At 38.2% G+C, this 13,702-nt stretch overlaps 1 protein-coding gene across 3 annotated transcripts in view; it reads right to left on the minus strand.

The window, feature by feature from the left end:
• The window catches only part of LOC128663750 (DENN domain-containing protein 1B), a 348,668-nt gene that overhangs the window by 112,916 nt on the left and 222,050 nt on the right, over window positions 1-13,702 (minus strand). For 2 of the 3 annotated variants that reach the window (XM_053718233.1, XM_053718232.1), the window contains 5 exons: window positions 11,545-11,616; window positions 11,345-11,401; window positions 10,693-10,800; window positions 10,229-10,287; window positions 808-1,012 (listed from right to left, as the gene is read on the minus strand). In XM_053718233.1, coding sequence (XP_053574208.1) covers window positions 808-1,012; window positions 10,229-10,287; window positions 10,693-10,800; window positions 11,345-11,401; window positions 11,545-11,616 — 501 coding nt within the window. The remainder of the gene's footprint in view (window positions 1-807; window positions 1,013-10,228; window positions 10,288-10,692; window positions 10,801-11,344; window positions 11,402-11,544; window positions 11,617-13,702) is intronic. The other variant, XM_053718234.1, reaches the window with a different exon arrangement.

Here is a 13,702-nt window from a genome sequence, read left to right on the forward strand (position 1 = left end):
ATATATACACATACACACACACATATATACATATATATATATATACACACAAACACATATATATACATACATATATATATATATATATATATACATACATACACACACATACACATATACTGTACACACACACACACACACACATATATATATATATATATATATATATATATACACACAAACACATATATATATATATATATATATATATATACATACATACACACACATACACATATACTGTACACACACACATATATATATACACACACACATACACTACCGGGCCCTGGACAGGTCTGGTTAAAATTTACTGTGCCTTGAAGTCACTTTGGTTGAGAGATCTAGTACTGTTGCGTATGGATAACATTCTTGCAAAACTGTTGCAATATAGTGTTCCAGACAGGGGTATGTCCCTGATTTTCAACAAAAGATACCAAGAGAATGAAGACAATTGGATAGTAGAAGTAAATTAAAAGTTGTTTAAAACTGCATGTTTTATCGTAATCATGAATGAAAAAATGGGCGGAGCTAGGTTTTACTTATGTGATATGGCCTATAATCCCAGAGTGATTTTTTGCTCTTTTATGAGAATCTGTAAATAGGATATTTTAATGTAATTAATAAAAGTTAAATCTAAAGTTAATGTGCACCACAAGCCCCTTTTTCTCTTTCTTTCCTGCTTTTTTTTAATTAATGCACAATATTTATAACAAGCAATATGAAATATTGTTTGCTCACTTCTCCCCTTTCTATGGGGCAGTTCTCTGGTTCAATTGCCAAATATACAATACTGTCTTTACTTACCCGTGTGAAATACTGACTGTCATCCAGATTGAAGAAATCCAGGCTGTGTGTTCCGTACAATTTATGTTGCTCCCCCGGTGCTCTTGTGTTCAGTGTTTCGAAAATATCTTCCAGTAGATCCATATCTCCCTTCTCCAGTGGGGGGAACTCATCTTCTTCATTGAGCACAGAGTCAATCCCTTCTTTTTCCTTTTCAGGTGGGCATCTGAATGTGTTACATAGATAATTTAATGCAATATAATATTATAGGGGTAATCATGCATACTGAAATATGATTTTAAAGGAATGACGAGATGTTAAAGGGACAGTCAACACCAGAATTTTTGTTGTTTAAAAAGATAGATAATACCTTTATTACCCATTGCCCAGTTTTGCAAAACCAACACTGTTATATTAATACACTTTTTACTTCTGTGACTTGTATCTAAGCATCTTCTGACCGCCCCTAATCACATGACTTTTAGTTATTATCTATTGACTTGAATTTTAGCCAATTAATGCAGTGTCTGCCACTAGCCACGAGCGTGATCACAATGCTATCTATATGGCCTACATGAGCTTGCTCTCCCTTGCTGTGAAAAGTAAATAAAATAGAGGCGGCCTTCAAGGGCTTAGAAATTATAATATGTGCCTTCCTAGGTTTGCTTTCAACTAGAATACCAAGAGAACAAAGCAAAATTGTTGATAAAAGTAAATTGGAAAGTTGTTTAAAATGACATGCCCTATTTGAAAAATGAAAGGTTTTTTTGGACTTGACTGTTCCTTTAAGGAACTTTACTACGTCAATAACATATTACAGGGGTAATAAGTTATTTGAAATATGTAATAGGCTGAATAACTGTAATAAAATATTACTATCCAATAAGCCACTCTTCAGATTGCTTATTTAAAGGGACAGTCTTGTAAAAATTAAGCGTTCATGATTCAGATAGGACACGCAATTTTAAACAACTTTCCAATTTACTTTTATCATTAAAATTGCTTTGTTCTCTTGGTATTGTTTGTTTAACGCTAAGCCTAGATAGGCTCATATGCTAATTTCTAAGCCCCTGAGTGCCTCCTCTTATCTCATTGCACTCAACAGTTTTTCACAGCTAGACAGCGCTAGTTCATGTGTATCATATAGATAACATTGGGCTCACTCCCGTGGAATTATTTATTAGTCAGGACCAATTAGATAAAATGCAAGTCTGTCAAAAGAACTGAGATAAGGGGGCAGTCTGCAGAGGCAGACAAGATTAGGTACAGGGTAATCACAGAATTAAAAAGTATAATAGCTATATTAAAGAGAAAAAGAAAAAAATGACACGTACACTACGTCTTCCTTTTCTCTTTAAGATAACTAATTTTTAAAGTGGCACTCTTAAATTTAAATTTATATACATTTATTGAAAATTGAGTGCACCTTGGATTTTTTAATATACATAGTAAAAAGTATAATAATATAACCATGTTAGTTATGCAAAACTGGGGAATGGGTAATAAAGAGATTATCTATCTTTTTAAATAATAAACATTCTGTCATAGACTGTCCCTTTAAATGAGATATTTTCAGGGAGATACTTAGGAAATCGGTTACTGCACATTTCTTAAAGGGGCAAAAAATGACATTTTCAATGTTTCTTCACTTTATTGCACAATGGGTTGAATATAACAATATTTTTAGCCCCTGAAAAATAGTCAAACACATAGTTAATCTCTCACATTCGGCACACTGCTGAGTTGGTCCTGAGCAGGACACAGCAGGCTGAGGAGGTAGCTATATGCCTTTGCTGTTCCTGATTGACTCATCTGCTTTGTTCTGCTCAGGAATTACAATTCATTGCAGCTCCTAAATATACTTTTAACTTTGTGTTTATTGCAGGAGTTAAAGTCATAGGCCTTAATTCCTGTTAAAAAACCCCACAATTGCACATTATTATTTTTTAATCAACATAATCACAATCTTACCAAGTCAAACACAGCAGAAAGTGATAACTCCCACTCCGATCTATCTCCATTTTCCCACAACGGCACTGTTTACTACTGATTCTGGCCATTGATACATGAAAAAACTAAATTTACGCTTGCCTGATAAATTTCTTTCTTTCCGGATATGGTGAGTCTACAATGTCATCAATATCACTCCTGGCCAGCAGGAGGAGGCAAAGAGCACCACAGCGAAGCTGTTAAGCATCACTTCCCTTCCCACAAACCCCAGTCATTTGATCGAAGGGAAATGGAAAAAAAGGAATAATACAAAGGTGTAAAGGTGTCTGACGTTTAGTCAAAATAACTATCTTAAAACAACGGGAGGGGTCGTGGACTCACCATATTCGGAAATAAATAAATTTATCAGGTAAGCATAAATTTTGTTTTCTTTCCTAAGATATGGCGAGTCCACAACATCATCAATTACTGTTGGGAACCAATACCCAAGCTAGAGATTACAGATGATTAGGGATGGACAAGACAGGTAGACATAAACATTTTTAAAAATTTGTAAAAAATATGCAGAGAAGACTAAGTTGCTGTCTTGCAATCTGTGCCACAGAAGCTGCATTGTTGAAGTCTCAAAAAGAGGAAACAGCCCTTGTGGAATGAGCTGTAATTCCCTCAGGAGGCTGCCAACCAACAGTCTCATAAGCAAAATGAATTATACCTCTCAACCATAAAGAAGAAAAGTATCAGTAGCTTTCTGACCCTACGTTTCCTGAGAAAAACACAAACGGAGCAGAGGACTGACGAAAATCCGTAGTCGCCTGTATGAAGAATTTCAAAACACGTACAACATCCAGATTGTGCAACAAACGTTCCTTATGATAAGAATGATAAGCACATAGAGAAGGAACAGCAATTTCCTATCTGAAATTACTTAAGGAAGAAAACCTAACTTCGAACGAAGAACCACCTTATCAGCATGAAAAATAAGATAAGGCACACTGCAAAGAGAGTTCCAAAACTCTCTGAGCAGAAAAGATAACAAAAAGAAACAAAGCCTTCCAAGATAATAGCTCAACAGAGCCTGTTGCAAAATGTTAAGAACAAGGTTAAGACTCCAAAAAGGAGCAACAGGCTTAAACACAGGCCTGATTCTGACTAGAGCTTGACAAAAAAAAATAGAACATCTAGTACATCCGCCAGACGTTTGAGAAACAAATCCTTCCCCAGCCCTTCCTGGATAAAGGACAAAATCCTAGGAATCCTGATCTGAATCCAAGAGTGGCCCTTGTATTCACACCAATAAAGGTACAGTATATATACGCTATACCCTATGGTAAGTCTTTCTAGAACAGGTTTCTGAATCTGAATCAGAGTCACAATAACTGACTCAGAAAACCACGCTTAGATAGGACTAAGCATTCAATCTCCAAGCAATCAGCTTCAGAGAAACGAGATCCGGAAGAAGGAATGGACCCTGTGTTAGAAGGTCTTTCCTCAGAAACAACCTCCAAGGTGGAAGAGATGACATTTTCACTAGGTCTATATACCAGGTCCTGCAAAGTCACGCAGGAGCTATTAGAATTACTGATGCGCTCTCCTGTTGAATACGAGCAATGACTTGTGGAAGGAGAGCAAACAGAGAAAATGAGAATGCTTGACTAAAATCCTAAGGAACCGCCAGAGCAACTATGACCCGACGTTTCCTCAGGGCGGCCTGCGGATCTCTTGACCTTGAACCGAACCTTGGAAGCTCAGTGTTCTCCCGAGACACCATCAGATCCAACTCCAGCCCCCCTATTTGAGGGTTAACCTGGAGAACACCTCCGGATGGAGAACCCACTCCCGGGGATGAAAATTCTGTCTGCTCAGGAAGTCCTCTTCCCAGATGTCCACTCCTAGAATGTGGATGACAGACAGCCATTGTGAGCTACCGCCCACTGAACAAAACCGAGCCACCTCCCTCATGGCTAAGGAACCTTGAGTTCCTCCCCACTGAGGAGATATTGTCTGACTGGAACCTGAAAAACCGGCTAAGGACAATTGAGAACAAGCCCTCGGAGCATTGAAAATCATTCTCAACTCCAAGATGTTGATGGGGCAAACAGACTCCTCTAGAGTCCAAAGTCCTTGTGCCCTTAAAGAGTTCCAGACTGCTCCCCAGCCCAGCAGGCTGGCTTCCTTGGGCACAATCACCCAGGTATGTCTCCGGAAACATGTGCCCTGAGGCAGATACTCCTGAGAAAAGAGACTCTTAAAGTTGAACTAGATCTATCCTCTGATAGAGATCCGAATGGTCACCTCTCCATTGACTGAGCATGCATAACTGCAGAGCTCTCAAAAGGGACTCGAGAAAAGGAATGATGTCCATGGAACCATCTGACCAATTACATCCATACATTGAGCCATTGAAAAGAGAAGGAAAAATCAGCAGCAGCTGGATTCAAACTCCCAACCCTCTGGTTACAACATGGCTAAGCTATCTACCGGACCACTAGAGCTAGCTGTGGGCCGAACAGTACACTGTAGAGAGATAGAAGTCCATTAAGGACCCTAAAAAATTCACCCTTGTAGTTGGAAAAGGGAACACTTCTCCCAGATTCACTTCCCATCCATGGGAACATAGAATAGAAAAGATCTCTTGAAAGAGAGTTTTGTTCAAAGGAAGGATGACACCTGAACCATATATTGTCCAGGAGGAAACCCTTGCAATACCCCAAGACCTAAAAGAGTCTTTCTAATATGACAAATCTCAGATACACATCCTTCAGGTCTATGTTTGTCATGAACAGACCCTCTTGAAGAAGGAAAATGGATACTACTTTGAAGGACTGTACTGTGAGAAACTTGAGTAAATACCTAGATCCCATTCTCTGACTGGAACTGGAACCATCACTTCCAGAGAGGAAGGTCTTGAACCTAGTTCAAGAAGCCTCTCAACATACCTAGACTGCAGAAACTGTAAAAGGGAGAATTCTGCCCCTGGGAGGAAAACTTAGATTGTTACCCCCTGGACTTTCCTTTAGTCTATTCCACTAAAGACCCTTTTCCACCCGTAAAGTCAGAGGTTAATTCTGTCATACCAGGTCCAAACAAGGTCTTATCCTTATAAGGAAGCGACAGAAGTTTGGACTTGGAGGAAACATTAAATATAATCCAAATATGGCCCCGGTTGTTACATGTCTTGGTCAAATTGGATATTGAACCTGCATCTGCAGTGTTAAAAATCCTAGGCTGTGCCACTAAACCACAGGTATGCTACTTAGCTGACCAAGATTTCATCCACAACGCCCTGCGGGCTAACACAATAAGTCTAAGTAGACAAGGCATCGCTCTAGATCAGTGTTTCCCAACCGTGGTCCTCAAGTACCCCCAATAGGCCTGGTTTTCATTATAACTGAATCAGTGCACAGGTGAAGTAATCAGCTGATTAGTAACCAATCCATCAGCTGATTTTCACCTGTGCTCTAGTTCAGCTATAATGAAAGGACTGTTGGGGGTACTTGAGGACCGCGGTTGGGAAACGCTGATCTAGATGATTAACCTCCAACTTCTTATCAATGGATCCGCAAAGGATCAGCTATCCTCCATAGGGATCGAAGTTCTCTGAGCCATAGTAGAAATGCTCCCTTCTACTTAAGGCATTGTGCATTTTAATGGAGTCAGCGACAGGCAAATCCTATAAAGGAAGGGAGACAGGGAGAAAGGTATCCCTAGCTTCTCCTATTCCTGTGAAAATTTCCATAGCACGTCTAGAAACACTTCTTCAAAGTAAGGAACATCATAGTAATGATAAGTTTACTAAACTTCCAAGGGTTGACAACGACAGGGTTATCAATGTTGTCCAAGTAGCCAAAACCTCCTTTAACAATACACAAAGTGTTCAAGCATACATCTGAAGGAGGTTACTTCAGCATCAGATGAAGGAATTATACTGTCCAAATCTGAGATTTCACCCTCAGAAACTACCGGCAAATCCTCTTCACCAAACTTAGATGAGAGAGCGACCTGTGGAGCAGAATGTGGAGCAGAAACATTTAAAATGTCCTCTTGCGTTTTCCCTGTATGCAAGGAAAAAACAGATAAAGACGCAAATACCACAGAGGATACCCGAGCTGCAAAATCTGTAGGCAAATACACTCCTCCAGGAGATTTAGAGGAACTGCAGGGCACTGTATGTGACACCATAGAGGCTTGGGACATTTGAGGAGAAAGCTGTGGCATTGCCTGAACAGCATCATCCTGGGAGAGATGAGACTCAGAGTGCAACACCTTATCTGTATTACAGAAATGCACAGAGGGACATGAGGCTCAAACACAAGAAAGACCTTTATTTTTGAAAGATCTATTTTAAATAAGAGGGACATAAATGTTTATACAAAAAACAATTTGGTCCACCAGCGCCAATACACATATTTATAGTCTGGATTGGCACTCCTGGAAGTTCACCACTAAACCACAGTGGATATGACTTATATATAACATATTTATTAGATCCTTAACTTAAGGATTAACATAGGCACAGACACATAGAAGTGGCCATTTGGACCTCTGACCACAATGGGCATGTCTTCATAAGAACAGTCTCTTGCTCCATATCAGACATGACTCACAACAACAGATTAGCAAATTAAAATATGTACTGTTACATTAAGGGAAAAAACATATCTTAATTGAAAGCTGTCACTTTATTATGTCCAGATGTCACTTAACAAAAATTTACTTCAATAACCCCAGCTCATAGAGATTCTGACACCTCTAGCGAATGGGAATTGACTCAGAGATTAGAGTTTTCAGTAAAAACCCTCACACTGTATGCCTATATACCTCAGTTAAACTGAGGTGCCTACCTGCCTCTTCTGACTTCAGCCACAAAGGCGACACACTGAAATGGCCGGCACTGCTCCGTATTTGGAGAAGAGGAAGTCATGTGATTAATCGTGCAACACTTTCCCCTGAGAGACGTATCTTTCTCAAGAAAGCGCACAAGAGAAAACTTAGCCCGCTCAGATTAAGCCCGCCCTCCGGCCACAGCGATACTGAGGGGAAGCGCAGAGAACAGGTAAAACACGTGACAAAAACGCTCTCTCTTAAAACGAAGTGCTGCTACTAGTAACAAACACCCATATGTTTTATCACAATCCCGTAGGATAATAAAATTATTAGAGATGTCCCTCTGAACATAAAAAAATGAGTCTGGTAGAAAGAGGTTAACTCCTTCATTACCATAAGAAGGGTTAACTAATTATTCTCCATACCACATACATATAGTGCCCACATTCTGCCATAAATCAATCCTATTAAGGATCTATTTGTCCCCTTAAGCTGCAGGAATTTTTATCTTTAAAGTGCTAGTCTCCTACCATGAAGACAGAAAGCACTTACCTGAAATCTAGCTGTCCGGCAGGGAGACGACTCACACAGTGTGAAAGGACACCACTCCTTACAGAGACCTGTGGAAAAAGAAAGAACAGAGTAAACCTACTCTGGCTTTCTATACTAGGGCAGCAACATGTTAGGAAAACGCAGTGAGGCCCACCTCACAAGTTCCTAACTGCTTTAAAGGCACCACTACCCTACTGAATAGATTAACGTGGACTACAGCTATACCCAATCCTTGAAAAGGGGAGAGAACAGAGTAAACATACTCTGGCATTCTATACTTAATAAAATCTTGCTTGAAGCGAAGGAAATCCAATTTTATACAGACACCAAAAACTTCACCACCTCCATGCACCAAGGCAAAGAGAATGACTGGGGTTTGTGGGAAGGGAAGTGATACTTAACAGCTTTGCTGTGGTGCTCCTTGCCGCCTCCTGCTGGCCAGGAGTGATATTCGCAACAGTAATTGATGACGTTGTGGACTCACCATATCTTAGGAAAGAAAATACAACTGCTTTTAAGGTTGCCCAGCTGCTCTCAACTACAGACCCGGCCACTCATGTCCTGACAGTCTCCTCTCTATCTGCATGTTGCAGCTATCAATACAGTATATTGTAGATGTTTTTTCTAGGTGTTTTCTATTTAAATGAGGGTGATGAAGTGTTCAGTATCATTTTTTATCTGTCGCAATTTAATCGTCATTAAAAAAGGCTGTGGCTGCCATGGTCAGCACCATCTTGTTGTTCGAGTATTAGCATGCACAGATTTATAGCCAATATCGTTATTATTAATCAGATGTGCATTATCTGTCGATCTGTGGGTGTTGAGTTTTTGTTGACTATATTTAGTTGATAACTTGTGATCGCGAAAGCAATGCTGTCCATGCACCGTAAGTGTGACTTTTCTAATATCCATATTTTTCCAATAAATTATGTTTTTGTTTGCATTGTGATTGTTCTGATCTCAAGAGCGGAAAACGATGATTAACCAGATAGAAATTTTCCCCATAGTTACACAAGCATTTGTGAAATAATATTATGTTCTAATGCATAAGAGCAGTGTTTCTCAACTCCAGTCATGCACCCCTAACAGGCCAGATTTTCAAAGACACAATCTACTCCAGAATTATTATTGTTTAAAAAGATAATAGATTTATTACCCATTCCCCAGTTTTGCACAACTAACACTGTTATATTAATATATCTTTTACCTGCATTTAAAGCCTCTGCAAACTGCCCCCTTATTTCAGTTCTTTTGACAGACTTGCATTTTAGCTAATCAGTGCTAACTCATAAATAACTTCACAGGAGTAGGCACATTGTTATCTATATGGTACACATGAACCAGCACTGTCTAGCTGTGAAAACCTGTCAAAATGCACTGAGATAAGAGGCGGCCTTCAAGGGTTTAGAAATTAGCATGTGAGCCTGCCAAGGTTTAGCATTCAACAAAAAATAACCAGAGAACAAAGAAAATTTGATGATAAAAGTTAATTGGAAAGTTGTTTAAAATTGCATGCCCTATCTAAAAGTTTAATTTTGACTAGACTGTCCCTTTAACTAGAGCACAGGTGAAATAATCAACTGATCAGTAACCATGGTTACTAACCAAATTATTTCACCTGTGATCTTTTTCAGATATCATGAAAATATGGCCCGTTAGGTGGACTTGAGGAGTGGAGATGAGAAACACTGTATTAGAGTATGTTATTATTGCATTATTATGTCATTTAAGCAAATAACTGATGGACTTGTGAGGCTTAGGAGGTAAGCAAGATTTGGACTTCATGATTTGTGTGCCAGAGATCCCAATGTACATCTGAGAGTTAGTTGTTTTATATAGATGAAAAATGAACTGGTATTTTGAAGATGAACTTTGCTTGGTCAAGTGCATACACCATGGGAAAGTTATTTTTTAAGCAAAGGCAAGGTTGCAACAAATGTGACCATAAAGCCCCCTCTTATATGTTGAGTTACATGCACAAATGCAACAGTAATATAGAAATCAGAAATTATTGTTTTTCATTTTTCAAATATTTGTTATTTTTTTTAGAACCATATAAACAATATTTCTTCCCTTCTAATTAAAAAGATATAAATGACCATAAGTGTATCCTCACCTTGATGAGCCCCAGTTATCAACCTCAATATACTTCTTTCCTGGTCTTCTTGGACGTGACTAATTGAAAGAGGAATAGTAGAGGTGGTAAATTGCCATAGAACAGGGTAACAATGGTATTGAGCTGGTTGTTCGTTCCTGTGAGTGCACTTCTCTGTGTGTGTGTATATATATATATATATATATATATATATATATATATATATTTTTATATATATATATATATATATATATATATAACACATCATGATAATTGTTGCAAACAAGATTTGAAGGTAAATTATACTTAAAAAACAAAAAAAAAACAAAGACAAGTTTTATTTTAGAACATTTGCATGTTAAGTAATGTAAACTGTGACATTTGATGATTAGAAAGGTTATATTGTAGAGCTTGATCAATACAGGAATTGGAAGCTTCCTTTAAAGGCCAATTACTAATGTGATACACAATGGCAACTAACACACCTGCCCAAAATGCTGTGTAATGGGTAGTCGGTTCTGCAATCTCTCGTGGCTCTGTGTTGGACCCCCGTCTTCCTTAAGTGACCCCCCACGTTGCAATTTACGAATTTCCTGAGGGAGAGACAAAGGCCAGTGACCCACCCGCAGCAGATTTGTCAACATCTGACAAAAAAAGTCCTAGGGACACTTTCTGAACAGAAAATGTATCAGCCATGCCATCTAATGGTTTTTGTAGCACTGCCCACTCTACTCTTCCCCAAAACACCTAATATAAATTGTACAACAGCAAAATGTGAAGTAGTGCAGACATAGATGACAAAATATGCAAACAAATGTATGTACAAGACATTAAATGATCTGTATTATTCCTATACCACAGTCATGTATGACAAGGCCACAACACAGATTTTTTTCAATCTGGGAGAAATCCCTAGGCCAATCATAGCAAGGGAAAAGGAGTAAAAAACCATGACTGTCACCGGAAAATTAGGTAGCTGGAAAGTATGCCCTAGAGGTGGATGCAGTAATGTCAGTATGATACTCCAGTGGGAAATGTACAGTTAGGAACAGGCATCAGTTACAGCTCGACTAATTTAAAGGGTCATTATTAGATTTAGTAGCACTACAACTAACCGCAATGTTAGTGGGCACTCACCTTTTTATTTATACGGCTTCTCATGCCTTGTAGACCAGTCTTTGCTTGTCCTTTTGCCTAATAGATAAGAGAGTAACATTAAGTGGTTTCATCTGAGCTCTTAGAAGACAGAAGGAAGCTGCTACACTATCCCCGCAGTATTTCTGCTAAATGTCTGAAATACTCTTGTTCACCCCAAAAAAGAGAAATCATATGCTTACATATTTCAGCATGTTCTTGACTGTAGGGTGTGTCCTACTCTTTACACTGTGTATGATGGAGCCGCCACTTTTCTGTAGAGAGAAAAAAAAATAAACTACTAAACTATGCCAAACCCCCCCCCAGAAAACTATACATAGATTATATAAACGATATAGTGCTTAAGATTCCAGCTGATTTAGGTAGGTATACTCCCCAGATGAAATGATCCACCAGCGTTTTAAAAAGGGGATAGAGATAAGTGAAACAGGAAATGGAAATGGCTCATTCGTCAAATTTTTTTATTACTCACAATGAAAATAAGAAATGCAATCACAAGGTTATTGGGAATTTGTACAACATATTGCAGTTACAAACTATAAGCAAAAAATAGAAAAGCGCAACACACATTTAAGTGTAGAGTATACACAATTCACATTTATTTTAATAGCCCCTGTCCCAAATTGCTACTCACAAGATAAAAGAGTTAAAAGTGCACATAATATGTTAGTAGGGAGCCACTCAGCGTGTGTGTTTCCAGGGATATCCGTGCAGGTAAGTTCAGGTAGTCATCGGTCAATCCCTGAACACAATCCCAAACTCAACTGGTTTGAACACAGGATATATACGGAACAGCTAAAAGTCTATTTCTATAAAGCAGTGCTAAATAGCACCAAGGTCTCTCGGCTCACAAACTTAACTGCTTCATGCAGACACGGTAGCTTTACGGAGACTAAAATCGGTTACTCGACTTACGTTTCATTCCTATGACCAGGAACTTTTTCAAGAGTCGTAAACTTAATAGGTAATGTCTATTGTACACATTTATTAAAGTGTAATTTTGGTCAATTTGCGCAATCTAAGTATGTCCGCTTGTACTAGTGGCAAGTGACATTGTTTGCTTCCCAAAGTTATTAGCAAGTACATTTTTTTCATTTGCGCCAATTCCAATGTGAGTTATAGTGGACTTTGAATAACTTAGAAAACATCAATGGCATGAAGCAGCTAATTTATCAAGCTTACATATTTTACATTAGGTGAATTTTAAAGCACATGATTCATGTTTCTATGCCATATCAGCCATTTTTTCATGTCTTTACTGTAACAAAGGCGTTGAACTTCTCTCTTCATTTATATATATTTTAACGGTAATTTTAACAATATTTTTTTGTAGAATATGTAATATGTATTATTGGGATACATTAATCTTTAAAAATGGCGACAATGAAGCTTTATATGCATGAAAAAATAAGGTTCCAAAATGGACACTGTAATATTTGAATACTCCGTTACTACCGGAGTATTCAAATAAATGTTCTTTCTTGGTTCTGTATTTGATTTCTTCTACTCCTGTGTGTAAGAAGAATGCTGAAACAAAACATGAGCATCAATATATTCATGTTTAAAATAAACTACACGAGAGCAAGCACACGGTTACCGCTTCAAAAAGGTTATAAAAGAACCTTGCATGTGATTGCCCTTGTATAGGTGACACGGCCATTGTTTACTTTGATGTAGCTTCTTAGTCCCCATTGATTTGTATGGTATTTGCAAGCTTTAAAGCTTGCGGATTTCAATGCATGTTCAAGGCATTTTGTGAGTCGTGAACAATCAAGTTGACTACATATTTTGGAAATCTGGTGGATAGACTATTGCAGCATGCGAAAGACGAGCAGAGATGAGTAAATTCAACCTTGGTGATAAAGATTCAATCACAGCAAGCTGAGTAGTTTTTTAGACTCCTGACACCTTAACTTTGGAAAGGGAAAATTGCATCCAAAATGACACAGAGTTTACACGAGTTTGAACTTGAAGATTTGATAAATGGAGCCTAAAGTATCAATGCAGATAACCATTGGGCATTGTCAACATGTTCTAACTAAGAGCGTCCCACACTCTTAGTGATGTAATCATCCACAGATCTATAATGCGTTTCGCCGAGGACCTATATCAATGGAACTAATTAAAATAGGTAAACAGCAGTGCCATTGTAAACCAAGCAAAAAGAGGAAAAGGTCCTGTCATTGAACAATAACCACAGATTTTATTTTATGTAAAGGACACTACACATAGAGGCATGCAGGCTAAATCAGTCTGCATAATCTATTAACTGGCAAGTTCACTTTGGATGAGAAGAGATTATTTAAAGTTAAAAGGACAGTCTACACCAGAATTCTTATT

Source organism: Bombina bombina, chromosome 6 (genome assembly GCF_027579735.1).
Source record: "Bombina bombina isolate aBomBom1 chromosome 6, aBomBom1.pri, whole genome shotgun sequence".
In the NCBI taxonomy this organism is placed as follows: Eukaryota; Metazoa; Chordata; class Amphibia; order Anura; family Bombinatoridae; genus Bombina; species Bombina bombina.